The 27,561-nt window shown below is 39.2% G+C and overlaps 1 protein-coding gene across 2 annotated transcripts in view; it reads left to right on the top strand.

Moving 5' to 3' along the window:
- Positions 1-27,561, top strand: part of LOC122654446 (beta-galactosidase 17) — a 72,292-nt gene that overhangs the window by 4,339 nt on the left and 40,392 nt on the right. Inside the window, exons 3-12 of one of the 2 annotated variants that reach the window (XM_043848532.1) lie at positions 1,184-1,379; positions 1,873-1,961; positions 6,601-6,681; positions 8,530-8,624; positions 18,727-18,797; positions 21,222-21,312; positions 21,387-21,504; positions 21,591-21,686; positions 21,784-21,832; positions 21,947-21,979. In XM_043848532.1, coding sequence (XP_043704467.1) covers positions 1,184-1,379; positions 1,873-1,961; positions 6,601-6,681; positions 8,530-8,624; positions 18,727-18,797; positions 21,222-21,312; positions 21,387-21,504; positions 21,591-21,686; positions 21,784-21,832; positions 21,947-21,979 — 919 coding nt within the window. The remainder of the gene's footprint in view (positions 1-1,183; positions 1,380-1,872; positions 1,962-6,600; positions 6,682-8,529; positions 8,625-18,726; positions 18,798-21,221; positions 21,313-21,386; positions 21,505-21,590; positions 21,687-21,783; positions 21,833-21,946; positions 21,980-27,561) is intronic. The other variant, XM_043848533.1, reaches the window with a different exon arrangement.

The following is a 27,561-nucleotide window of genomic DNA, read 5'->3' as shown; positions in this document are numbered from 1 at the left end:
GGTCACACGCTGACTTAGTCTATCACTAGTTGTCCATCCAAATTATTAGCATTCAGTTATTGTTCTCAGAAAGGAATGGCAGATCCTTCATCTCCCATCAGCATGGAGAAGGTAATCAAGCAGTGGACCCTCTCTCTCGCTGTAGCTTGATCTATAACACTCAATTCCTGAACAATATTTGATTTTGTCTCCTTGTTGAATTATTTTGGGAGACAATTGAGGACATTGTTTCCCCCACATCATGTAGTTTTGTCCCGTTCTTAATTCACATTCGATTCCATACATAAAAAAAAAGAGAAAAGAATAATGCATCTTCTGATACACCCGGCCAAGTGGGTAAACTTCCACATATCTAGTAATTTTCAAACCTCCATCTTTCTCGCATGTGCATAAGCTTCCACCCTGCAAGATGGCCATTTTTCTCTCCCTGACCCATTCATCAGGAGCTTAAGAATATATATATTTAAATTTTTCTAGTTTGTGTTCCTTGGTACCATTACCTTAAGCATGCAGTGATAGTAATTAAAATAAAAAGGAAGAAAAGCATACATGCAGTTTCTTTTACAAACTGCCAACCTTGTATCTATTCTTGTTACTAGCAATCTAAAATTTGATCTAAGTGGGAGATCAGGGTTCCTTATCGGCCAATCCCCTCATGCTCCATTATATTTGTTAAGTCATTCAGAGTGGTTCCTTCAAATTAACACACAGTGCTTGCCTAGGTTAACCCTGGGAGATCAGGTTTCCTTATCGGCCAATCCCCTCATGCTCCATTCAGTGTGGTTCCTTCAAATTAACACACAATGCTTGCCTAAGTTAACCCCTAAGTCAGATACTGTTTCAATATTATTCACTATGTGGATTTAGAATTGTAAGATCTTGGAATTATATTACTAAGATTTGAGACTCTACTCTGTCTGGTTTTGGTGTATATATGTTGATCCAGTAATGAACTGATGGTTGGTCAATTTGCTACCGAAAGTGTAACTAGCCTATGAGTGCTTGTTTGGTGATGCAAAAAATGTAGTATGGTAATCTTATTGGCACCTTGGTCATTGGTTATTGTGGTTGAGTTTGTTTTGTTGAACTAAATGCTAGCGTCTTAGATTCATTGGCGTTCCATTAAATGCTTTCATTCTGCTTCGGTGAAGTATATTGGAAAATATTTCTTTTAAGCATGCAGTACTGGAAAGATCGACTTTTGCGAGCAAAGGCATTGGGCTTGAATACCATCCAAACTTATGTACCTTGGAATCTGCATGAACCAAGACCTGGAGAATGGATATTTGAGGGTCTTGCCGACATAGAATCCTTTCTCAAGCTTTGTCAGGAGTTAGGGTTCCTTGTTATGCTTCGTCCTGGGCCTTATATATGTGGAGGTGAGATTTGCTGTCCCATTCACGAATGTTTAGAATATGCAAAAGCTTAATGAAAGTAACAGCATTTTTCTTGTAGAAGCTTTACAGATTTTTTGTTACTATTTCAAGATGCAGATAAAATTTTCAAAGTAATCAGTTCTGTGCCAGGGTGACAGTAGTCTGTTCTGGGAACTAGAAGGGGGGGGGGGGGGTTTGGGTTTACCCGCATTTTTGTTCTTTTTATCTTTCCCCTGCTGAAAATTTTCTATTTTGCAAGCAGAGAAGGGAAAGTTTTCTCATTATTAAATAATGTGCTTGCAATACCTTTATTATTCAGAACTACATATTTTAGTCTGTTTTCTCTCCAACATACTTCTTGGAACATCCCACTGTGTGGATCTAATGACATGGTCAAGTGTATGATGTATAGGTTCTAGTTGATATCACTTTAACTAACCTTTCATTTTTATTGGTTTGATAGATCTCATAAAACACTTTGATTTTTTGGTTGCAGAATGGGATTTGGGAGGTTTTCCTGCTTGGTTACTTGCTGTAGAACCTGCTCTCAGACTGAGATCATCAGATCCTGCTTTCCTCCAATTGGTATTTTTCTGCCATAATTGCTTTGATATATATGAAGCTTGGAATAATTTACATGCAGTGTAGAGAATTTCTATTGGACTTGTGAATCTGATGCAGGATTCCAGGAGTCTTTTTCCAAGAGGGATCCTGTGGGGCAACATTGGTTCCAATGGCTTCCAGTTATCCCTTTAGCTTGTCAAAACATGACAGGAAGTTGAAAATGTCCCACAATTGGCAAGTATGGTGAACCGAACCCTAACACTAGAATTTGGGGTTTTGATCTCCTCTAGAACTAGGACAGAATTAGGTTGAGATTAGGCAAACGGACTTGAAGCAACTAGAAACTGATTTAAAGAATCTCAAAAAGAAGTAGAATTTATTAGAAAATCCCAGAAAATAGCAGAAAGAAATTCAGTGTTTTGAAGGAGAAATTGTACAATATAAAGAGGAAGAGTCCATTAAGCCTGGAATGTCCCGTGGGACAGTGCATTCCTGTGGTTACAGCGAGATTGATTTCTGAATCTTCTAGAGTGGTGTGGCTGGACCAGATTGTATTCTGCTAAGATCTTCTGATAACATAAAAGGATGGGGGTAAATGACACCTAAGTTACCTAAGGTTTTGACAAATTGTAACTTAGGTACCTAACATTTCATATATTGTGTTTGGGATACCTAAACCAGATTATAATTAACCAAATACCCAATTTTACCCTTGTGAATACATTTTTAATATAGAAACCTTACGGGACCCACACAACCATCCCTCCTCTTCTTCTTCCTGCAACCCCACCGGCCCGCACCCCCTGCTGCAATCTTAGTCTTGCTGCGACCCCCAAGCACCCCACCCCCCGACTCCAGCATCCGATCCCATAGGATTGATTTCTTACCATAGTTAGTCTTCACTAATATTCTTCGAAACCTGTAAAGCGTTTAAGCTAACATGTGGACCTTTCTTCTGGTGGAACCTAAGCTCAGACAAGAGGTCCTATCGTTCCAAGCTCAACCAGTATCTATGCAAACACTATACTGAAAGTTAAGAGTAGTAGTAGAAGATGATTAATCCTATATTATCGACATTTCTGAGGGTCTACTTGCCATGGAAGAACTTGGACTTGGGAGGTGAGTTATCAGTTTATGAGCACTAGAAATACTCCACGTTATAACGGCTGAGAAACTCACATGTAATTCCAAATCACCAAATACTATGGCATTTGCTGTCTTTGTGCATATCTAAATTCTCCATCAACTTAGGCACCACCTCCCAAATCCCAAAATCCCAATTGCTCAAAAGTATAATCCACAAACTTTTGATCTTTATGGACTGCCAACCTGTATAAATCAAGAAAAACATCTTTGATTCGCCCATTGCCAACATCAGCCACTGCAAAACTTGAAGATTCTTTGGTAGGACAGGGTCGAGGTGATTACAAGGATGATGTAGAGTAACAGCAGGGCTGGCGTCACGGGGCATGGTTGCAGAGGTAGATTGACCAGATGGAATCGGGACTGGGGGTTTGGGGTCGCAGCAAGATCACAACAGGGGGTGGGTGGAGTGGCGGTGAAGCAGGGGTGGGCAGTCGGGGAAGGAACAGAGGGAGGGGGGAGACGGGGAGGGTAGGGTGTGGTGGTAGGTTGGGTTGCAGAACGGTTTAGGGGTGGGTGGGATTGGGTTGGGTTGTAGCAGGGGGTAGGGGTCAGAGGCGTTGCAGGAAGAAAAAGAGACGACGGTGATGTGGGTCTGTTAGGTTTTTATATTTAAAAAAAAAAGTATTCACAAGGGTAAAATTGGAAATAGAAAAAAAATTGAGTAATCATTTAATTTTAATCTGGTTTTGGTATCCCAAATAGAATATATGAAATGTCGGGGATCTAAGTTACAAATTGTCAAAACATTAGGTATCCTGAGTGTCATTTACCCAAAAGGATGTAATAGAACATATAACTGGAGAATAATAAGACAGTAGAAATTAGAAAACTCAGAATTGATGTAATGGGGTGATGCAAATATTGAGGTACCAGAGACAGTTCAAATATATCTTCACTATAACATCAGCACTGAAAACAGGGTATTGAAACTGAGAGACAGGAGAATTTCTAACCTGCTGTGACTGAAATTCAGAACTAACAGGAGTGGAACTTTAAGAAGATTAAAGAAGAAAAATTACATTTGAGGGATCCACCGAATGTTGACAGGAGTCGATCTAAAACTTCAACCATAAAACAATACAGTTTGAAGAAAAGAGCTTGCAGGCTTCATTCAATAATTTGTGCCTCTAGCATGCTTGTACATTTATTTCTGTTGTAAGTTGGGGTACAAGGGTATTCTGGTATTTTTGTTTATTTTGTCTATTATTATTCCCTTAGGGGTATTCTTGTACTTGTTCCTATTCTGGAACATTCTTCCATCTATTATAAATTGTAAATAAAAGAAAAGTAGAAGAAAGGAAGGAACGAAAGAAAGAAAGAAGAAGAAGAAAAGAGAGAGAATGAGGGAGAAAGTCTGGCTCTCTAATCTAAGAGAGAGACCAGAAAAATATCATTATATAAGAGCTGCTTTACAGGGGTAAAACAGGAACGAAAAGAAGGGAGGGGAAGCCACTCTTGGTATTAGCGCCAGCAAGCTGACGCTAATTCCGAGAGTGGTTTTATACCACTTTTGCCCTCCAGTTCATACATCTAACATAAATAAAGTGGTCTGTGGACATAATGTACACAAGCCGTTTTTTCCATTCTCAACATGGTATCAGAGCTAGGATCTACATCAGGATCTTAACTCTAATACCAAAATTCCTTTGTACCCCAACTTGCAACAATTTCTTACACTTGGGTTACAAGGAAACCCTTTCTGCTTCCTTGTTCAACCATGAAAATAGAAACTCAAGAGTTCAAATTAGGACTCGTAGGTGAAAAAGGAATGCTAAACACGAAGACACAAAAAAGAAAATATTAAATAAACGAAGAAAAGAATAAGTCTCCTAGAAGAGCCAACTGCTATCCTCAATTAGCCTTCTTTTTGCCTCTATCACACATGGGCTGTCTGAGTTGGATTTTAGATTTTCTTTTGGTATTTTGGGCTTAATATTTTCTTGGTATAAGATTTGAGTTTGGTTAGTTTTACAGATCAACCTTAGTCATACTCTTGCTTTCAGTTGCTTGTCTGAGTTGAGGAAGGTCATTCAGATGGTTTGGACTAATACAAATTTTTATTTCTCTCCCCCCCCCCCCCAAAAAAAAAAATTCTTGAGAAGCCAGAGCTTTGTTAATCAATCAAGAAGCAAAAAAGAATGGGCAAGGTACCCAACCTCAGAGTGCAAGCAAGAAGAGGGAAATAAAATAAAAGACCTGGGAGGGGGGTTGGATGAGAGAACACAGAAACTGAGAAACTCAAGCTCTAGACTTTCATCCTCTAATGAGTTAAATCAAATCTTGTTTGAGGTTCGAAAAATCACATCCCTGAAGTCTGGCCCCACTGAAAACTACTCCTGCAGATCACCACAAACCTTGTTGTGCAATGCCATGATTCTAGCAACCTTATTCGCAAATATCCTTGCTTTCCTCTCTTTCCAAACCATGCAATTGTTAACTTAGGGGATATGATTGCGAAAGGACAAGGAGAATGCCAAAGATGGCTTGGCGTTGAAGCGGTTAGGAAGCAAAAGAGTACTTTTGAGTTTAAAATCCTTTGTCTTTAGATAAATGTCAAAACAGGATTCATGTAGCTGAATTCAAATAGTTGTGATGAGACTTGGTGCGTGTTTGGCTAAGCTTCTGCGGCTTTTGCTTATGGGCTTCCAGAAGCCAGCTTCTCAGGTTAAAAAATGTACGGCCGGAAAATTATTTCTTTTGAAATCTTTGCTGCAGAAGCCTGAGAAGCCCGAGAACCACGGCTCCTCCCCTAAGTGTCAGGGTTTCTCCTACTTTAGGTGGTAAATATTCAAAAAGAAATTATTTTGTTGGATCTGCCTTAACCTCAGAACTTTCTTCTCAAAGCCCAAAAGGTAGAAGCCCCAGAAGCTTAGTCAAATATGCCCTTGGTTGCAAATTCAGTGAACTCAAGCTCTCATGAAACTGAGGTGAATCTAAAAATTAATAGAAAAAATTTCAAGCTATCGGCCTGTGACAGGATTTACTTATTTTGGAGTTATAGCCAATAATATGTATTATGTAATCTATATAGTTTGAAAGGCTAGTAGCTTGAAGAAGTTGAAGGCTCAAGATGTGATTTCTTACGGAGATGTCTAGTCAACAATCAAACAATACAAGCTTTGGGACATGGAGTGTCTTTTACCCTTATCCTTGGACTTCTTAACATCCTTCACCAATGGCTTTCTCGTTTTCTAGGGTCCCAGGATGCTCCTTCCAAATATGGTGAAGGACTGATAAAGGGGTATAGAGGTAGAAATATGCTAGTCGGATATTGGAGGTGGTCCTCACCTGCATGGGGCGTCAGGTTGCTCTGTAAGAGACATGTTTGCAAGGCACTGACCATGCTTCTGCAAGAGAAGATTTTAAATTTTTAAGTTTTTAAAGTCTTTGACTGTAATCATGTTTTATTTTGTAAACATGATTATGGTCATTAAATTGGTCTTTTTCTTGTTCGTCCTTGTTGAGTTGAGGCACATTCTGATGGACTGGACTTATTTGTTGTGATTTGTCACAGGTGGATAAGTGGTGGAGTGTTCTACTTCCTAAAATAGCTCCGCTTCTTTACAATAATGGAGGTCCTATTGTTATGGTCCAGGTAGGTGGATTTTTTAGTCCTTGGTTTGCCTTTCTTTTAATTACTGGTGATTTATTGGTAAGAAAAATAATATGCATGTACAGAATTAATCCCTGTATGCAGAAAGGGCTTTAGGTACAGTTCATGTAAGAGAGTTTTCTAGTTTTAGTCATTGTAAGAATGAGAGAAGACTGTATTTGGACCTCAATAATGATGCAAGACAGGTGCTATAATAGATGTGAATCTCTAAGACTGTTAACCTTCAACAATGTGCCCAAAATCACATTGGCCAAAAGCTCCGGAAGGAAAACTAAAGATCTTTCATTCCTTGCAAAAGGGAAAGTACTCTGCTTCGGTCAAACAAATACTACATTGGCGTAGAGAAGAGCTCCACTTGGAATCTTAATCAAAGATAAAAATTTAGGTGCCGACCTAGGTTTTGACCAGCAGAAACCAAAATTTGGTCGAAACTGGCGAAAAACCTGGTATTTTTTGGGTAAAACTCGTCATGTGATAGGCTGGTCAAAACTGGTCGAAACTATCGAAACTGGTCTAAACTACTGAAACTGGGTTGGTTGAAATTGGTCGAAACTTGGTATTTTTTGGTCGAAACTATCGAAATTTCCGAAATATTGTCGAAACTGGTCGAAACCTGGTATATTTTAAACTCCTTGGACATCTCGTCTCGGACTCCTGCGAAACCGAGGCATCTCGGTCTAAACTTCAAGTTTCGATCGACCGAGATTTGTTTCCATGATCTTAATGCGAAACTTAAAGATCTTCAAAAAGCCCCAGTGCCCAAGCTGCTGCTGCCCACAACATTACTTTGAGAGTGTTCACCTTAAATTGAAAAGGTTCCAAAAGAAAGACATAAATTCCTGGTACCTACCATGAGTACATGTATTTTTAATTCATTTAAATAAACCAATTGTGCATACAATACTCTAAAGTCTAAACCTACTTCTTGTTATCTGTAAGAACCTCTCCTGGACTTGTTAGGCTGGGTAGCAATAGAAAATCCAGTGCAGTTTATCTTGGTCTATTTTGGTTTAAGGTACAGAACTTGCTTGGGTTGGATCTTTGACAAAATTCTGGTTTTCATTGTTAGGTCTTATTCATATAAGCAAAATATCTAGGAAGACGTATAGTTTCTTCAAGATAAGAATGCTCGTCCGACACCTTGATAGATTCTGGAAGCTCTTACTTAAATTTGATTTTCTTAAATGAGATAATTTATTTGATTCCTTCCAAAGCTCCTGAAAAATATTTATGGTGAGTATGCTTCAAAGAATATTTCATACCCCAGAAGTGATAAAATAATATATTTCCAAAGTCAGTTAGTTATCCTCCAAGATAAGGGCATATAATAATCTGGAAGGGAGAGCTGGAAAGAGATTACCTTCATATATTTCTTGAACCTTTAAGAAGAGATACTCAATACTTCCTGTCACGCATACTCATTTGAAAAAGAAAAAAAAGAAAAGAACCTTCCTATTGCACTTTGCTATCATATTGAGAAGGAAACGACCATTTCATAGTCTAAGAAGATAAAGAAGGCCTCTGTCAAGGTTATGATGAATTATGCGGCCACCATCCATACGAAGGCTTTCACCTTCACAGAACCTCACCTCACCAAATCTTAAGGTTAGAGAACTATGGGTAGAGGCCTAAATCCAATTCCTGCAGGAAGAACGCCTAGAGTAAAGTCTTGTTTGGTCGTTTTGGAGGCATCTCTCACTTGGAATTCATCTTGTTGACCTGAATGTTGAACTTTGAACAATTTAAAATCTACTTGTATTGTTGTCTACAGAAATGTTGCGTCTGTGTTTTTCTTTTACTTCTATCATTAAGTAAGGATTACTTTGCCAGATTGAAAATGAATATGGTTCGTATGGAGATGAGAAAAGCTATCTTCACCATCTCGTTACTTTGGCTAGGACACACCTTGGAGATGACATAATCTTGTAAGGATTCTTTCTCCACACCTTTTCTATTGATCTTTGAAGGAAAATTTATTGCATATTCTAATGTATGTATTTTCATGGACTAATAATATGGGGACAACATTAATTCAACAACTGTCACATGAAATTACAAACGTTTCTCCTTCTTTGTCCTCTCTCTCTCTTAAGCTTTTGTCCTTTCTCTGTTTGAAGCATATTTGAATTCCTGGGTCACATAATCCTTCTTATAGTCACTTTGACTTATCTTTTTGCAACAAAACTGCAAATATATACATGCAGTAGATATTACATGTTTTTGAACTACAATTCACTGACAAAGGTTGGCTGGATGGGTCACCCACCTAGCTTAGTGGGGCAGCACACCTAATTGTGCCACGCGGTATGTTAAATGAGGCTAAAGGTTGGTGGACAATTAGAACCCAAGGCCCCCTGTTTTTGTGTCAAGTTTCGTCACAAATGGAGTTTGCCAAATGGCAAAACTAAGCATTCAGAAATCTGGGATTACTGAAAGGCTGCATGGACATATAAGGGTGGGTATGTGATTGAATTTGAGCCTGAAATTTGACACATGGCCATCCAGACGTCCAACAGTCGTAATTGCCCTATCATCCTTCCCGGTGGTACAACTGTGTGTGCTGTCCAGCCAAGTTAGGTGGGAGGCCTGTCCAGTCTACCTTTTAATTCACATGTATATTTGTTGTCTCATGCATTGATATATATATATATATATATATATATATATATATATAGGGAGAAAGAAGTCTACTTGGTTGAGTGGGTAGTGTATATTCCACGCAACCAACCTCTTAACCTTTGGATTGGATTCATGTAATAATGACCATTGATTTCACTTAGGTAATAAAAATTACTTCCTATAATTAAATAAGATTTTTATTATTTAATTGTTACTGATGTTGCAGGTTACGGTTTTCCCATTTAAGGTTTTCCAAAAAAAATTCTTAAACATTTAAGTCAAGATTCTCTGTCTTACGTTTCTTGCTTCTTTTGAGGATTTTTTTGCAAGATTCTCTCCCATGTCTGTCTCTCATACCTATCCGCCTGGCTCTTTTAATTGAAGTTTTATATATTTTCTGTCTACTCCTGCACATATGCTTTTGTGGGATAGATTTGGTCTCTCTCATACTTTTTGTGGGATAGATTCGTAATGATATCGGTGGAGACCAACACTGATTCTGGTTGATCCGTATTGGTGGATCGGTACGGACAAAAATAAACAATGTTAAAAAAAATCTATTTTTTGAACAAAAAAAAAAAACAAAAAAAAACAGGGCTAAACATAACCGATCTGGATTGGTATCTGATCGGCGATTCCTGACCGATCCTGTATCGGTGGATCGATAAAAACAAGGGTAAAATGTGAAAAAAGCAAAACTCTAATTTTTTGAAGAAAATAGGGGTAAACCTAACCGAACAGACCAACATGGATTGGTATCTACTGAAACCGATACTGATTCGTATTGGTATCGGTCGAAATCCATACCGATTCCTGGCCGATCCCGTGTTGGTGGATGGGTACGGACAAGGCTAAAAAAATGTAAAAATAAATTATATATATATATATATATTTTTTTGTATGAAACATGGGTAAACCTAACCGATCTGGACTGATACAGACCGATCCGGATCGGTATTGAATGAGACCGATACTGATTCGTATCGGTATCGGTCTTAGTCAATACCGATTCCTAGTTGATCCCGTATTGATGGATCGGTATGGACAAGGGTAAAAATGTAAAAAAAAATCAAAATTTATTTTTTTTAATGAAAACGAGGGTAAACCTAACCGATTTGTACCGATATGGATCGGTATCTGTTGAGACTGATACCGATTCCTGGCCGATCCCGTATCAGTGGATTGGTACAGACAAGGGTAAAGATATGAAAAGAAATCTAATTTTTGAATAAGAAAAGGGCAAACCTAACCAATACAGATCGGTTCAGATCGGTATCGACTGAGATTGATACCGAATCCTGGCCGATTCTGTATCAGTAGGTTAGTACGGAAAACGGTAAAATGTTAAAAAAAAAAGAGCTTTTTTTTGGAAAAAGAAAATAGGGTAACCTAACTGATGTAGACCGATACATACCGTTCCGGATCAGTATTGGTGGAGATGGAGATCGATACCGATTCCTAGCTGATCCCATATCGTTGGATCTGTACATGCAAGGGTAAAAATGTTAAAATTGAAACAATGCAGACCTGTAAGTGTAATCAGTAGAGAAGAAGAGGGGAGAAGATGGAGAGGGAGAAGAGAAGAAGAAGATGAAGAAGAGAGATCGATTGGGAGAGCAAGGGAACCTCCCTCACGATTCTAATTAATTGAATCGTGAGGAGAGACAGTATTATTTATAATGCCTTAACCAAGTTACAAGGGTAAATACCCTAACTGCCCTTAGTACAGAAAATAAACTAGAAATATAACTAAGACATAAATCAGACCAAAACACCCCCAAACTACTAATTCTAATCGACATTCTTAACACTCCCCCTCAAGCTGGAGCGTAGACATTACCAAGAACTAGCTTGGAACAACCATCCAAGAACTGAGGTCGAAACAAGGCCTTCGTAAACATATCTCCAAGCTGAAACTATGAACAAACAAAAGGAGTGACAATGAGCTTCTTCTGAACAACATCTCGAACAAAATGACAATCAACTTCAATGTGTTTGGTCTGTTCATGAAAAACAGGGTTGTTGGCAATGTAAATAGTAGCTTGGTTATCACAGTACATCTCCATGGGCTGATCACTGGAATAACCAAGCTCAATAAGGAACGAACGAATCCACATCAACTCTGCAGCAGTATGAGCCATGGCTCTGTATTCAGCCTCAGCATTGGAACGAGCTACAGTCGTCTGTTTCTTGCTCTTCCAAGTAACCAAATTTCCTCCAAAGAAGGTACAATAACTTGTGGTTGATCTTCTATTGCCATCAGAGCCAGCCCAATCCGCGTCAAAGAACCCAACCACGTTGGTATGACCATGGCGACAATACACTAACCCCTTACCAGGAGCACTTTTGAGGTATCGTAGAATGCGACAAGCAGCATCCCAATGTATTTGCTTAGGGTTCTACATGAACTGACTAACAACCCCTACAGCAAAGGAGATATCAGGACGAGTAACTGTGAGATATATAAGTTTACTGACCAGACATTGATACTGATGTATGTCACCAAACTCTTTGTCATCAGAAGCACCAAACTTGACGTGGGGATCCGTAGGTGTATCTATAGGTTTACAACCTAACATTCCTGTCTCATCAAGTAAAGCAAGGACATACTTCCTCTGGGACAGGCTAAGACCTTGAGAGCAGCGAACAACCTCAATGCCAAGAAAGTACCTGAGGCTACCTAAGTCCTTGATCTGGAAATTATCATGTAAATAAGTCTTCACCTGTGCAATTCCAGAAGCATCATTACCAGTAACAATAATGTCATCGACATAGACTGCAAAAATGACCATGTTAAACCCCTGCCATCTAACAAAGATAGAGTGATCAGAATAGCACTGAGAAAACCCATAACCAGCCACAACACTGCTGAATTTGTCAAACCATGCACGAGGAGACTGTTTCAGTCCATAAATTGCCTTGTGAAGGCGACAAACCCGGACACTATCCTCCCCCTGAGCAACATACCCAGGATGTTGCTCCATATATACCTCCTCCTGGAGATCACCATATAAGAAGGCGTTCTTCACATCCATCTGAAATAGAGGCCAATCAAGATTGACTGCCAAGGAAAGTATGATACGAATAGAATTCAAACGCGCAACAGGAGAAGGTCTCAAAATAGTCGACCCCATAGGTCTGTGTAAACCCTTTCGCAACCAAACGGACCTTGAGCCGTTCCACAGTCCCATCTGGATTGTACTTAACTGTATACACCCAACGACACTTAACAAGATCTTTACCAGGTGGTAGATCCACTAATGACCAAGTTTTACGAGAGATCAAGGCATCCATCTCCACATCCATAGCATGTTTCCACCCCGGGTGAGACAAGGCAAGTGTATAAGAAGTGGGAACAAAGGTAGAGTGTAATGTAGTAGCAAAAGCACGATAAGAAGTTGGGAGATGAGCAACAGAAACATAATTTACCAACGGGTAAAGGGAACTATTTTGAGTGCAAGTGCGAGTACCTTTGCGCAAAGTAATAGGACGGTCATTAGCATCTAAAGGGGGATCCGCAGGCAAGAACTCAGCTGGTGGCGGGAGAGGGGCAGCATCAATATTTGGTGGCGGCTGTTGTTGGGTACGGCGGTGACCTGCAAAGGATTGGCAACTAACGGGAGAGGAGGAACAGCAGTATCAACCTGACCAACAACACCAGTATCAACAGTAAGATCAACATCACTGAGAGAACCAGGAAAATAAGGAGTATTTTCGAAGAAAGTCACATCAGCAGAAACAAATTGTTGGTGAGAAACAGGATCAAAACACCGATACCCCTTATGGGTACGAGAATAACCAAGAAACAGACACTTGACATCCCTAGGAGACAATTTATCAAGGCCAGGGCGAAGTATATGAACAAAACATTGGCAACCAAAAACACAAGGAGGAAGAGAGAAAACAACCCGCTCCGAAAAAACAACATTAAAGGGAATTTGATCATTAAGAACCGAGGAAGGCATACGATTAATCAAGAAGAAAGCAGTCAACGCTGCATTAGCCCAATAGAGTTTAGGAACATTCATATGAAACCTCAATGATCTAGTAATGTCTAACAAATGGCGGTTTTTGCGCTCCGCCACACCATTTTGTTGTGGTGTATAAGTGCAACTAGTTTGATGAAGAATGCCATTGTCAGAACAAAAGGAAAAAATCTCATGTTGAACTATTTCCAAGGCATTATCAGTACGTAAAATTTTCAAATGAATACCAAATTGAATATGAATTTCATTATAAAATTGTTTGAAAACAGAAACAAACTCAGATCTATCCTTCAAGAGGTACAACCATGTCATCCGAGAATGATCATCAATATAACTGACAAAATAACGCAAACCTAATCGACTCTTAACCCTACATGAACCCCAAATATCAGAATGGACTAACTAAAATAAAGAAGTACTCCTAGACTCTGGACTCAAAGGAAAAACAGTTCGATGATGCTTGCCAAGCTCACAAGCTTCACACTCAATACGGGAGACAGATTTGCAGCTAGGAACCAGATGCCGCAGCTTGGATGAGGAAGGATGTCCTAGCCGATAGTGCCAATGTAATGGAGAAACACCAGAAGAAGTAGCAACAGCCGCTGTAGGAGAAATTGCCAAATCAAAATAATAGAGACCACCCTTCTCATGCCCGCCACCAATCGTCGTCTTCGTTGCGAGATCCTGGAAAACACAATGAGAGGAATGAAAGGTTGTAGAGCAATTTAAAGACTTAGTTAACTGACTAACATACAAAAGATTAAAAGGCAGCCTAGGTACATGAAGAACATTAGTCAAGGAAAGATTAGAGGATAAAGGTATATCCCCATGACCAGTAAGAGGAATAGAGGATCCATCGGCAATGGAAATTCGAGATGGAGTAGTAGATTGAGTAAAAGAGGAAAATAAATTAGGCTTACCAGTCATATGAGAAGATGCACCGGAGTCAATGACCCACGGAGAGGATGAAGAGGCGAAACATGCAGTAGTACCTGTGTGGGCAAGAGTAGCTGTAGGAGTTGAAGATGATGCCTCCAGTTGTTGAACTCGTTGTAACAGTTGAGAAACCAGATTACTAGAAGTACTACCACCATCAGTAGGAGACCCATGATTAGTATTAGAAGGATGCACAGAATCAGCCGCTCCATCAAAAACTGCGGCATTGGCAAACTGCTCTCGAGCCCATTGTGGTTTGCCATGTTTCAGCCAGCATTTTTCAACAGTGTGGTTAGGACAACCACAATGAGAACACCATCGAGAACCACTATCACTAGAAGATGAACCAGCAGGGTTCGAACCAGCCTCTCGACCACCAGAACCAGCCCCACGGCCACGATCAGCTCCAGAACCACGGCCACCTTGAGAAGAGGTACCACCACCATGACTACGCCCTCCAGTAGAAGTAAAAAGGGCAGAATTATCCTTAGAGACAGGAGGTGCATCAGATTTAACCGTGGAAGGAGAAACAACCCTTTGTATGCGACAGTAAGCTCCATTCATAGACGGGATCTTCTCACCAGTCAATAATTGGCTTTTCACTGATTGAAGATTGGAATCTAACCCAAAGAGGAACTTAGCAACAAGGAATTCAGAACGTTGAGCCTTAATGACAGCAGCATCAGTAGATATAGGCTGGTACACATTGAGTTCCTCCCACATGCCCTTCAAAGAGCTGTAGTATTCGCCAAGCGATTTTCCTTCTTGCTTGAAGGAGAAAAACTTTTCTTATAAATCATAAATCCGTGAGAGGTTACTGTCTTGAGAATAGCTCTCCTTGAGTTCTTCCCAAACACCCTTGGCAGTTTTATGAAACATAACGTTTGATGGAGGGCTCCATGCTATTCCAAAGGCAGCAAAGGAGGGTTGCATTCTCAGCCTTCCAATCTTCATAGTTATCAGCAGTAGAGGCTGGAGGAGTCATAGTAAGGTAAGACATCTTCCGGCGAGCAGTAACATATACCTCAAAAGCTTGAGACCAAAGAAGATAGTGCGAAGCACCATTCAACTTGATGGTAGTAATCTGAACATTAAAGTTATTTGTAGGAGGCTTAGAATCAGCCATGATAACCAAATAGATAATATCTTGAAGCTTGGACAGATGCAGCCAACAAATAGAACAAGCCAAGCCAAATCGATTTCAGCCAAAAAACCCAAAATAGGGCAAAAAAAAAAAAAACAGAGAATCCGATAACCCTAAGAACAGCAGTCAAAAAAGGAGACCAATTTATGGCCAAACAATCACCAAACAGCAGGGAATAAAACCCTAGCCCAGCAGCCAATGAAGAGAAAATAAACTCCCAGGAGAGACAGTATCGATTTTGACAGGGTTTTTGGAAAATTGATCTTAGATGGGGGTAGAGAGCACTTCAACCATCAAATTTTGCAAGCAGTCAAACTTCAGCATAGCAGGGAACCCTAGTCCTTCATCATCAATACGACTAGGGTTCAGGAAATATAAGGCAGCATATGGTTGCTGTGGACCACGATAAGAGAGAACAAAGGGAATCCTTCAGAACCGCAGGAGAGGGGAACATCGTGGATTAGAATTGCTGCTCTGATACCATGAAACAATGCAGACCTGTAAGTGTAATCAGTAGAGAAGAAGAGGGGAGAAGATGGAGAGGGAGAAGAGAAGAAGAAGATGAAGAAGAGAGATCGATTGGGAGAGCAAGGGAACCTCCCTCACGATTCTAATTAATTGAATCGTGAGGAGAGGCAGTATTATTTATAATGCCTTAACCAAGTTACAAGGGCAAATACCCAAACTGCCCTTAGTACAGAAAATAAACTAGAAATATAACTAAGACATAAATCAGACCAAAACACCCCCAGACTACTAATTCTAATAGACATTCTTAACAAAAATAATCTAGCTTTTTTTGAAGAAAACAGGGGTAAACCTAAATGATCAGGATCGATACGGATCGGTATTTGCTGAGACCGATATCGATTCTTGGCCAATCTCGCTCAGTACGGACAAGGGTAAAAATGTAAAAAAAAGATCTATTTTTTTTAAAAAGAAAACAGGGGTAAACCTAATTGATCAGGACTGACACGGATCGGTATCTGTTGAGACCGATACCGATTCCTAGCCGATCCCGTATCGATGTATTGGTATGGACAAGGGTAAAGCAAAAGAAAAATCTAATTTTTGAACAAAAAAGGGTAAACCTAACCGATACAGATCGATTTGGATCGGTATCGGTCTCATCCGATACCGATTCCTGGCCGATCCAGTATCAGTGGGTCAGTATGGACAAGGGTAAAAAATGTTTTTTTTTTGTGAAGAAAATAGGGTAACCTAATCGATGTAGACTGATACATACCGTTCTAGATCGGTATCAATAGAGATGGGGATCGATACCGATTCCTAGCCGATCCCGTATCGTTGGATCTGTACATGCAAGAGTAGAAATGTTAAAATAATCTAGTTTTTTTTTTTTTTTGAAGAAAATAGGGTAAACCTAACTGATCGGGATCGATATGGATCGGTATTGGCTGAGACCGATACTAATTCCTAGCCAATCCTGTATTGGTGGATCAGTATGGACAAGGGTAAAAATATTAAAAAAAAAAGCTCTAATTTTTTGAAGAAAACAGGGGTAAACCAAACCGATACAAATCGATCTAGATTGGTATCGGCTGAGACCGATCCCAATTCGTATCGGTGTAGGCTGAGACCGATCTAGATCTGTATCGCCTGAAACCGATACTGATTTGTATCAATATTGGTAGAGACCGATACCTAATTTCTGGTTGATTCTGTATCGATGGATCAGCACGAACAAGGGTACAAATGTAAAAAAAAAAAATTTAATGAAGAAAACAGGGGTACGTAACTGATCCAAACCAGTCTGCGTCGGTTAGTTTTACCCATTTTTTCTTTAAAAACTTGGATTTTTTTTTACATTTACACCATTGTCCATACCTATCCACCAACAGGAGATCGGTATCGGTCGCAGTAGATATCGATCCATATCCATATCGGTATCGGTCGCAATAGATACCAATCCATATCGGTCTGTTCGGTTAGGCTTACTCCTGGTTTCTTTAGAAAAGTATTGGTTTTTTTTTTGTTTTGATTTTACCCATGTCTGTACCGATCCACCGATACGGGATCGGCTAGAAATCGGTATCGGTCTCAGCCGATACTGATCAGATACCAACCATGTTTACCCCTTGTTTTCTGCAATTTTTGTTTTTTTGTTTTTTAACGTTTTTACCCTTGTCCGTACTGATCCACCAACACGGGATCGGCCAGGAATCAACCGATACCGTTACGAATCAGTATTAGTCTTAGTAGATACCAATCCGTGTCGGTCTGTTCGATTAGGTTTACCCTTGTTTTCTTCAATTTTTTTTTACATTTTTACCCTTGTTTGTATCGATCCACCGATACAGGATCGGCCAGAAATTGGTATTGGTCTCAGTAGATATCGATCAGATATCAATCCGGATTAATTAGGTTTACCCTTTTTTTTTTCCTTCAAAAATTTGATTTTTTATTTTATATCATTTTTTTACCGTTTTCTGTACCGATCGACCAATACGGATTAACCAGAGTCGGTGTTGGTCTCCACCGATACCGTTACGAATCTATCCCGCAAAAAGTATGAGAGAGAGACCAAATCTATCCCTCACAAGCATATGTGCAAGAGTGGACAAAAGATATATAAAACTTCAATCAAAAGAGCCAGGCAGATAGGTATGAGATAGAGAGAGACATGGGAGAGAATCTTGCAAAAAAATCCTCAAAAGAAGCAAGAAACGTAAGACATAGAATCTTGACTTAAATGTTAAGATTTTTTTTTTTGAAAACCTTAAATGGGCAAACCGGTAACCTACAACATCAGTAAGAATTAAATAATAAAAATCTTATTTAATTGTAGGAAGTAATTTTTATTACCTAAGTGAAATCAATGGTCATTATTACATGATTCCAATCCAAAGATTAAGTGGTTGGCTGCGTGGAATATACACTACCCATGCAACCAAGTAGACTTCTTTTTCCCATATGTATATATATATATATATATAGGACTCATGGTTTATGTATCCACAGTCAGTTTTTTTTTTTTTTGTTTTTTTTTGTGTGTGTGTGTGTGTGTGTTGTCTATAATTCATTGTGAGGAATTCATTTCTCAAAATCATAAATGTTTTTTGGTAATTGGGAGCTTTACATATATATTTGATAGAAGGGGGGGGGGATCGAACCGGGGAGGGGATAAGATACCAGCCAAGAGACTCGAACTCGAGACCTCTTGGTGAGCATGGGCATGAAGCGCACCACGGCTCACCAACTGAGCTAAGCAGTTGTTGGTCAAAATCATAAATGTTGATAATAAATTCATAAAAACCTCTGGTTTGGTTGTTTGTTATGTTTTACTTTGGTTGACTTTATTTTGGTGTTTGATTAATTCAGGTATACTACAGACGGGGGTTCAAAGGACACTCTTGAAAAAGGAACAATCCGTGGCTCTGATGTATTTTCAGGTTGAGTGATTCGGTGATTCCTTAACTTCATAACCATAAATTTAGGATATGTATTATACTTAATGAAAACACCAAACAGTGAAGACATCCCTCTCCTTCCCTGCTTAAGCATTAAATCACAGTTCTATTGTGCATCATGTTATTGTAAAGGTTAACAAGCTAACTAGCTATTGCTACTTCACAATTCAGACCATGAATAGATTGGGTGACTTATCTTTTTTGTTTTTGTTTTTGGGATGGGGGGGTTGGGGGGGGGGTTGTATGAGTAACAGTGATATACTGATGTGTAGATCAAAGGGAAGTCCGCATGGAAGGCATTGACTATATCAAGAGAGCATTAAAAAAAATCCTTCTATGTCATAATATGGAATGCAACTTATTTAAAATCATACAATTACATATTGTTTGATCAACAGAAAAAAAAATTTCATACAATAGAAATTCCAATCTTGTATGATGAATATTTTACTCCCTTGAACTTCACAAGGGTTGGAAAATAGAAAGAAAAGAATGGTGTGATTCTTTTTCTCCTTGATAATGTCCTAAGATGTAACCTTTTTTGAATAGAAGTTTGATTGTAGCTTCACTTCGGTCTTAGTGGAATCGAAGTCACCAAAATAATGCAAGACCTGGTAGAATTTTATGGAAATAAATCATGCCTTTCTCTTGGAATTTCAGTGTAAAGTTTTGTAATTATTATTTTAAGCATAAATACGGATATGGAAATGATATTTTAAGCATAATGAGATCTGTTGGAATCATTACATGCTCACCAGGAGGTCTCGAGTTCGAGTCTCCTGGCTGGTACCTTCCCCCCTCCCTATTCCCCCACCCCCCCCTCCTCAAAAAAAGTAAATTATATATAAAAGCTCCCAATTCCAAAAAAAAAAAGATCTGTTGGAGTAATTACAAGCATAAGAGCACCTCTCAAAATAATATGTTTTTAGAACCTGGTTTGATGCTCTATTTCACAATTTTGAACATAATTATAGATTCTACACATATAGCATAACATATAGGAGGGAAAATACCTGATTACATTCTCTTGAATTCTCCCATGAGGCCCCCACAGTTTACTATATTCATTGGTCATATTTATTTATCAAGTTGTTTCAAAAACATTAAATTTTTGTGTGGAAAAATCAGTTCATCCATAATGAATGGTTGGACCTCTTCATATCAATTTGAGGTCCCAACTCCCAAGAACCCAGATGTTGTACCAAGTTGTCAGTTATAGTGGATAAAAGCTGAAAAGCACATAGATGCATTAGGGGATTCGGGTGTTTAGGGTATTCCTAGTTGCTTTCTCATCAGATCGGTGCATTGTTAGTTGTTACTAACACACCACTCCCCAAAAGCAACAGCAACGACAACAACATAGCGTTATCCCAACTAAATGGGGTGGGCCACATGGATCCTTGCTCTCCAATCAGGCTCTGTTCAAAATCATACATGATACAAGGCCTAAGCTAAGCATGTCTTTCCTCACCATTTCTCCTATGGTTATTATTTTAGGCCTGCTCCTGGCTCTTTTGTTCCCTCAATCTGAATCAAATTATTCCTCCGTACTGGGGCATCCCAGGGCCTCCGTTGAACATGGCCATGCCACCTCACCCAACTCTCTCTAAGCTTATCATGAATCAGAGCTACTCCCAAGTCCCAACCCAGCTCTAATATGATCATTTTACTTTATACTTCCTAGTTTTCCCACACATCCATCTCGTCATCCTCATCTCTTCTACACATAGTTTATTTACAAGACACTTTTTAACTGCCCAACATCCTGCACCATACATCATAGCTGGTCGAATGAAAGTCCTATAAAATTTTCCTTTAAACTTTAAAGGAAATGTTCCCCCCCCCCCCCCCAAAAAAAAAAAAAAGAAAAGAAAAGAAAAGAAAAGAAAAGAAAAGGAGAGTACATTATGATGGGTGGAATAAAACAGATCTTGTAATTATATAAGAACTACGATCTTACCATGTATAACTAAAGGTACCATTGTAAAATATACATGCATACAAGATCGGTCTACTAATAGGGGCTTTTCCTTGGTGTGATGGTAAAAACTGTGGCTGCCAGCACGAAGATGTGGCTTCGAGTCTTATGGCAGCCACATAATGCAAAAAATTCTGATATTTAGGGCCAACCCCAAACTACTTCTAGGACCCTGATGTGACTTTGAGTCTTTAGGACACTGGGTTATGCCCCCCCCCTTTTTATCCACGGATTCTAGCTTACTTATTGAACAAAGAAAAGAAAAATACCATATGATATCTCTTTCATTAATTATATGATATCCTCTTTTATTTTTGTGAAGGAAAAAGGGGAAAAAGTTGAAGGCGTAAACAAAGATTTTTTGTAGCAGGATAACGCGCAAAATGATTTCATAATTGCCTTAAAACCACTTCCTTTTTAATTTGCAGCTGTTGACTTCACAACTGGGGATGCTCCTTGGCCTATATTTGAGTTGCAGAAGGAGTTCAATGCCCCTGGAAGATCGCCCCCTCTTTCAGCGTTAGTATTTTCCTTTTCTTACTGTAGTATATGTTAGGTGGGAAGTCTGATGTTCCTGATGCTCGTTGTTTCAGGGAATTTTATACAGGTTGGCTAACTCACTGGGGAGAGAAGCTTGCAAAGACTGATGCTAATTTTACAGCATCTGCCTTGGAAGCCATTTTATCTCGAAATGGTTCAGCAGTGCTTTATGTATGTTTGCAATCCCAAGTTTTCTTCTTGTACATGATTGTTTAAACTTTAAATGCTTCAATAATGTAGATTTTTCAAAATTTCAGATGGCACACGGTGGTACAAACTTTGGATTTTTTAATGGAGCAAACACGGGAATAGATGATTCTGATTACAAACCTGACCTTACTTCCTATGATTATGTGAGAATCAGTGTATCACTATGAAGCTTCTGACATGTTCTTGTATTTTGTTCTGAATCAATTACGTTACATGAGTATTGATTTTGATTCTTTCCAGGATGCACCAATTAAGGAATCTGGTGACGTGGATAATTCGAAATTCATAGGTATTTTCTACGCTTCTTGATTTTGTATGGGGTTCCACTAGAAGATGGATTGCATATATATTAGAACTAAGTGCCAATTGCCAAAATTTATTTGTTAAATGCCCCTTTTAAATGCCTTTGTGAAAGCAAGTGATGCAGTGGTCGTAGGTATTTTGATCTTTCTATAGTTCTGCAAATGTAATTATCTTGCCGTTATGAAATGTTCCTTTAGGAGTGATTAATGTTCTGGGGAATTGGTTCTAGTTAACTTAGTGATTTGGTAATTATCATGGCCTTCAGTAGTATTATGGAGAGTTGGTACTTGGTCAATGAGTCCTATTGAATTTTGAATGCATGCACTTAGGAACATTTAACAAATTCTAAGAGTTTTAAATCACCATGGGGCGAAGTTAAATAGGAAATTTTTTTCATTAATAGTGGTTAGAAGTGAAGTCTCTACAGTATGGACTATAGAGTATGGACCCAATGGACTTCACCAACCTAGCAAGCTCGCATTTCAATTCAATTTAGAATACAAGAGCTATTATTTCATATTGGTGTCTGAAAATCGGATGAAGAAATTGGGGAGTGTCTTGAATAGTGTCTTCCACCACCCTGTTTTAGGATGTTTGTAAAGGTGATCTACCCTGTCAAGGTCTAGAAGCACAATGCTTCTGGAAATGAATTTAGGCTTGATATCATTATGGGAAAATGATCCCTTTTAATATCTTCTCTCATGCTAACCATCACATTTCCATTACTTCAACTCTGAATCATTTCCCACCTTTTATCTAATACACATTTACTGCTTCATATGTTGATCCTTTTTTTAATCAATGTTACCTAACTTTTGAGTGTCCATTGCTCCGCCAAATTATGTTTAAGACCTAATGACTGCTTACCCTGTTTACTTATATGGGACTGACAGGGTGGGTGTCCAATGGCCCAGCTGGTTCATAATTTTGTCAGGTTTTGGGGATGACGATGGCATGCAATAGATAGTTGACAATTCTCTTTGACTCCTGTGTACTTTCTGGATTCAAGGATTCAATATTTAGCAGTAAAGAATGATGAATTGCGTAACCCGTCTAACCTATGGTTGGACTCTCATCTTACTTGTACTCTAGCTCAAACTGACAAATAACTTGCCTAAGTTGATTCTTTCCAACCCAGGGGAGAGGGTCTTTAGCTAGTTTCGTCCTTTGGTAATAGCTGTTGTCTTTTATGGGGATCATTATGTACTGTAGTGCTTAGTTAACAATTCTTATTAGGTTTTGGCTGCATATGTTTAGAAATAACTCACTTGAGTGGTGTTAAGATTGTAAATATTGGGAGAGGGAAGATATTGATGTAATTTACTGTAAACACTAAAGCTGTAGTTACCAGGAAAAGTAAGGACGGTAAAATAGGCTTAAGTTAAAAAAGTGAGAATTTTGTGGCCTGTTTGGTTCTCTTGGAATACCAAGAGAAAGTAAATGGTACTGGGGTTCCCATAAACACCCCAACCCAAGTTACCCAAGAGAAAGTAAATGGTACTGGGGTTCCCATAAACACCCCAACCCAAGTTACCCAACCAACCCATGTGAAGGAGGGATTCTACGGAGTCACTGCTACAAGTAGCAAGTAACCTTACCAGTTGAGCTAGCAGACACCTTCAATTGGCAGAAAGTTTTACACAATATGTTGTTGTATTTTATGTTTTCAAAAAAATAGCTTCAAAACTTTCCTTTTTTGAAATGTTCTTTTTGAAATATGAGTTTCAATTATGAAAAACTCTTTCCCTCCACTTTGTTTTGATTTTGTTGGAAACACTTGTATATGTGTGTGCATGGTGGTTTGAACCAAGGACCTCTTGTGTAAACTCGTAAGGAAACTTGGAAAGGCTTGAGTACCTATTCAAGTTTAGTCCCACATTGCTTAGGCACAAGTAGAAAAGTGAGCTAATATGAGCTCATGTAGCTTACAAGGGACATAGGGTTCTAAGGGAAGCCTCCCTTGTCCCATGTGTGAGGTTGGGGTTTGGGGTGCTTTTCACACACGCGCTCGCTGAGCCGGGCCTTGGCCGTGGTCGTGATCGAGGTCGAGGCGAGGCGGGGCGGGTGTGGGTGTGGGAGTGGGTTCATATGATGTATTCTTTTTGGTGAAATACATGCACATGCACCCTTATCCGAAATGGCATCATGCACATGCATTGTAGTACGTATAGGCACATGCATATACATGCACCCATACGTAGGGACTTGGTATATACACATACATATACGTAAAGGGGTCTATATATGGGGGTGTACATGTCTGTACATGTACAGGTGTGTAGAGACATCCCATACGTACAGGTACTGGTGGGCCTATAAATACAAATGGGCTTTCAGCTTCAAAGCATACAATTCGTGCAAGTGTTTCCTGTGCTCTTCAAACAGTGTGCTCTCTGCATTCTGTTTGTTTCTTCCTTTCTGATTACTGAGTAATTACCTTCGGGTACTCTGTATTGTAATCACTTTTGGGTGCTGCCAATTGTGATTGAAGTGGTTTTATCTTGGAGGTAGAATGCCAAGGTCAACCCGGATCTGCACATATAGGGGGCTTTCCACACCTTAAGGAAAGTACTCTTTGTACGACTCCACTTGTGTTCCTGTTTGCTGCTTTGGAAGAAACAAGAAGACAGTCATCGTTGTACTGTAAGTTGTTTTATTTTAGTATTTATTTTGATATTTCATTCGGGTATATATATATATATATATATATATATATATATATATATATATATTATATATAATTATATTAATATACAAGCAGATTCTGTCAAGTCTTATACCAATTGCCTACAATCCTATTTCTGACATATGTTGGGATTTGGGAAATTGTGACTTGTGTCTAGACTGACACAAGCCCTCTTTATTTATAATAGAATGAGTAGAAATTAGGGTTACAATATAATGACCATAATACCCCTAAAATCTATATTACAATACTCCCCTCAAGTTGGTGCATAGATATCACTTATGCCCAACTTGCACAAAATCAGATGAAACATCTTACTACTAAGTTCTTTTGTGAGGACATCAGCTAATTGCTCATTAGACTTCACAAAAGGAATGAAATAAGTCCTTGCTCCAGCTTTTCCTTGATGAAGTGATGATCAATTTCAACATGCTTGGTACGATCATGCTGAACTGGGTAGTGTGCAATGCTAATCGCAGATTTGCTGTCACAATATAACATCATCGGAACATGAACAGGCAAGCCCAAATCATGGAGAAGACCCTAAAGCCATAACAACTCACAAATACCCTGTGTCAGCATAAAACTCAGCCTCTGCACTAGACCGGGCTACCACAGCCTGCTTCTTGCTACAACAGGTAACAAGATTTCCACCAACAGAAGTGCAGTATCCAGATGTGGACCTCCTATCGTCAGGTGAATCGACCCAATTTGCATCAGTAAAGGCCTCCACATGCATGTGATCATGAGGCGAAAAAAGGACACCATTTCCTGGAGCTGACTTAAGGTACCTTAGAATCTGATACACTGCCTCCATATGAGAAACACAAGGATCATGCATGTACTGACTCACCAAACTCACATCATAAAGGCTATATCAGGCCTAGTGTGAGACAAATAAATAAGAAGTCCACCTAGCCGTTGGTATCTACCTTTATCAATTGGCTCACCATCCTTAATTTTTAGATGGGAATTAGCCTCAAGAGGAGTGTCAGCAGGCTTGCAGCCTAGCATACCGGCCTTTGAGTATATTTCCGTTGAGAGAGAAATATACCTCTAGCATAGTTGTCACGGCGATCCAAGTCGGTGGAAGGGTGTCACGTCGATATATCGACATGTCGCCCACCATGGCGAGCATGTCGACCATGTTTAATTTTTTATTTTCTCTATTTTTAATGTCATTTAGTATGCTATAATACATGTCCTATAACATCAAAAATCAACATGAAAGTGTACTACACTACTACTAATATACTATGCCACTATGGTTTAATTCATGAAAGTGTAACTAATATCCATTAGTGTATATGAAAGTATGAAAAATTGAAAATATAGATTAACCTATCAAATAATTGAAAGCAAGCCTGCAACTGCAAGCAAGAAGAAGAAAAAAAAAAAAAAAAGCAGTACTATGGTCAGAATCGGAATAAATCCCTCCCCTCCCCCTCTGTCTCTCGACTATCTCCCTGTACAAGCAGTTGTGAAGAAGAAAAAAAAAAAAACCGAGGGGCTCTCCTCTGTCTCTCGAGTCTCGACTATCTCCCTGAGTCCCTGTTCACAGAGACTGAACAAAGAGGTTGCGAAGAAGAAAAAAAAAAGAGAAAAAAAAAAAAACCGAGAGGCCCCTCTCTGTCTCTCGACTATCTCCCACTGTACAAGCAGTTGCGAAGAAGAAAAGAGAAAAAAAAAAAACCGAGAGGACTACTACGTACTAACAAATAAATCCCCCTCTTCTGTCTCTCTCAACTCTCTCCCTGTCTCTGTGTGTAATCTGCGTATGTGTGGTGTGCAAGACAAGAAGGAAAAAAAAAAAAAAAAAACGATACTACTACTACTGCTGTAATCACTAATCATTACGAGGCGGGAGGAGAAGAACTGAAGAAGAAAAAGTTAAGATTAGAAGAAGAAGAGGACTGCTGGGAGGAGAAGAACTGAACTCAAAAATCGAGTTGCAGAGGACTGGGAGGAGGAAGAAGAACCAAATTAAACAAAAATACAAATTACAAAATAATAAAAACTTACCAGAATGGAGTCCTGGAGGTTGCCGGAGATGTTCGCAACTTCGAAGGAGTGAAGAACTGCTGCCGAGAGTTGCAGGAAGCTTGCCGGAATCTTGTCTCACGAACTCTTCCTCACTTCCTCCGTCTCGACTCTCTCCTCTCAACCTCGAAGTCTCGAACTGTTTAGCCTTTTGCGATTTCTATTTCCCCCCAATTATTAGGGTAATATGTTTATTGTTTTTAAACTTTATGATAAATTGATAATGTGTATTGCAGGTGTATACTTTTAAGTTACACCTCCAATAGACATTAATAAAAAAACATCTAAGCTATTAAATGGTTTAAAAAAAAATATTTTAATCTAACTTTTATATGTACAAATATCGACCGATATGCCAACATATCGTGGTATGGCATGGCGTCGCCATGGAAGACATATCGAACGATATATTTACATCCACCATGGCGTAGCTCGATATGCCACCTGTTCCAGCGCCATGGCGACGCCATGATGACGCCATGACGACGCCATGACAACTATGACCTCTAGTGGATCAGGCCACTTCAATACCAAGGAAGTACCGCAACTTGCCCAAGTCTTTATTTTCAAACTCCCCGCCTAAGTAGGCCTTCAGAATAGCTATCTGAATAGGATCATTCCCAGTGACAACAATATCGTCAACGTACACAATTAAGACAGTAATATGATCACCAACCTGTTTACAAATATGGTGTGATCGACATTACTCTGTTTGTATCCCACTGACACCATAGCCTTATGGAACCGACCAAACCAAGCACGCGGAGATTGCTTCAACTCATACAACGCCTTTTTCAACTTGTACACCTTCCTTTGTTTCTTCTACAAGAGAAACCCGGAGGGATATCCATGTACGTACACTTTTTCCTACAACTTACCATGAAGAAAGGCATTCTTGACATCAATTTGCTGCAGCTCCCATCCGAAATTCACCGCACATGAAAGAATTACTTGGATGATGTTCATCTTGGCGACAGGTGCAAATGTCT

The sequence above is a fragment of the Telopea speciosissima genome, chromosome 3 (genome assembly GCF_018873765.1).
Source record: "Telopea speciosissima isolate NSW1024214 ecotype Mountain lineage chromosome 3, Tspe_v1, whole genome shotgun sequence".
Taxonomy (NCBI): Eukaryota; Viridiplantae; Streptophyta; class Magnoliopsida; order Proteales; family Proteaceae; genus Telopea; species Telopea speciosissima.
This window is presented reverse-complemented; position numbering and strand designations above follow the sequence as displayed.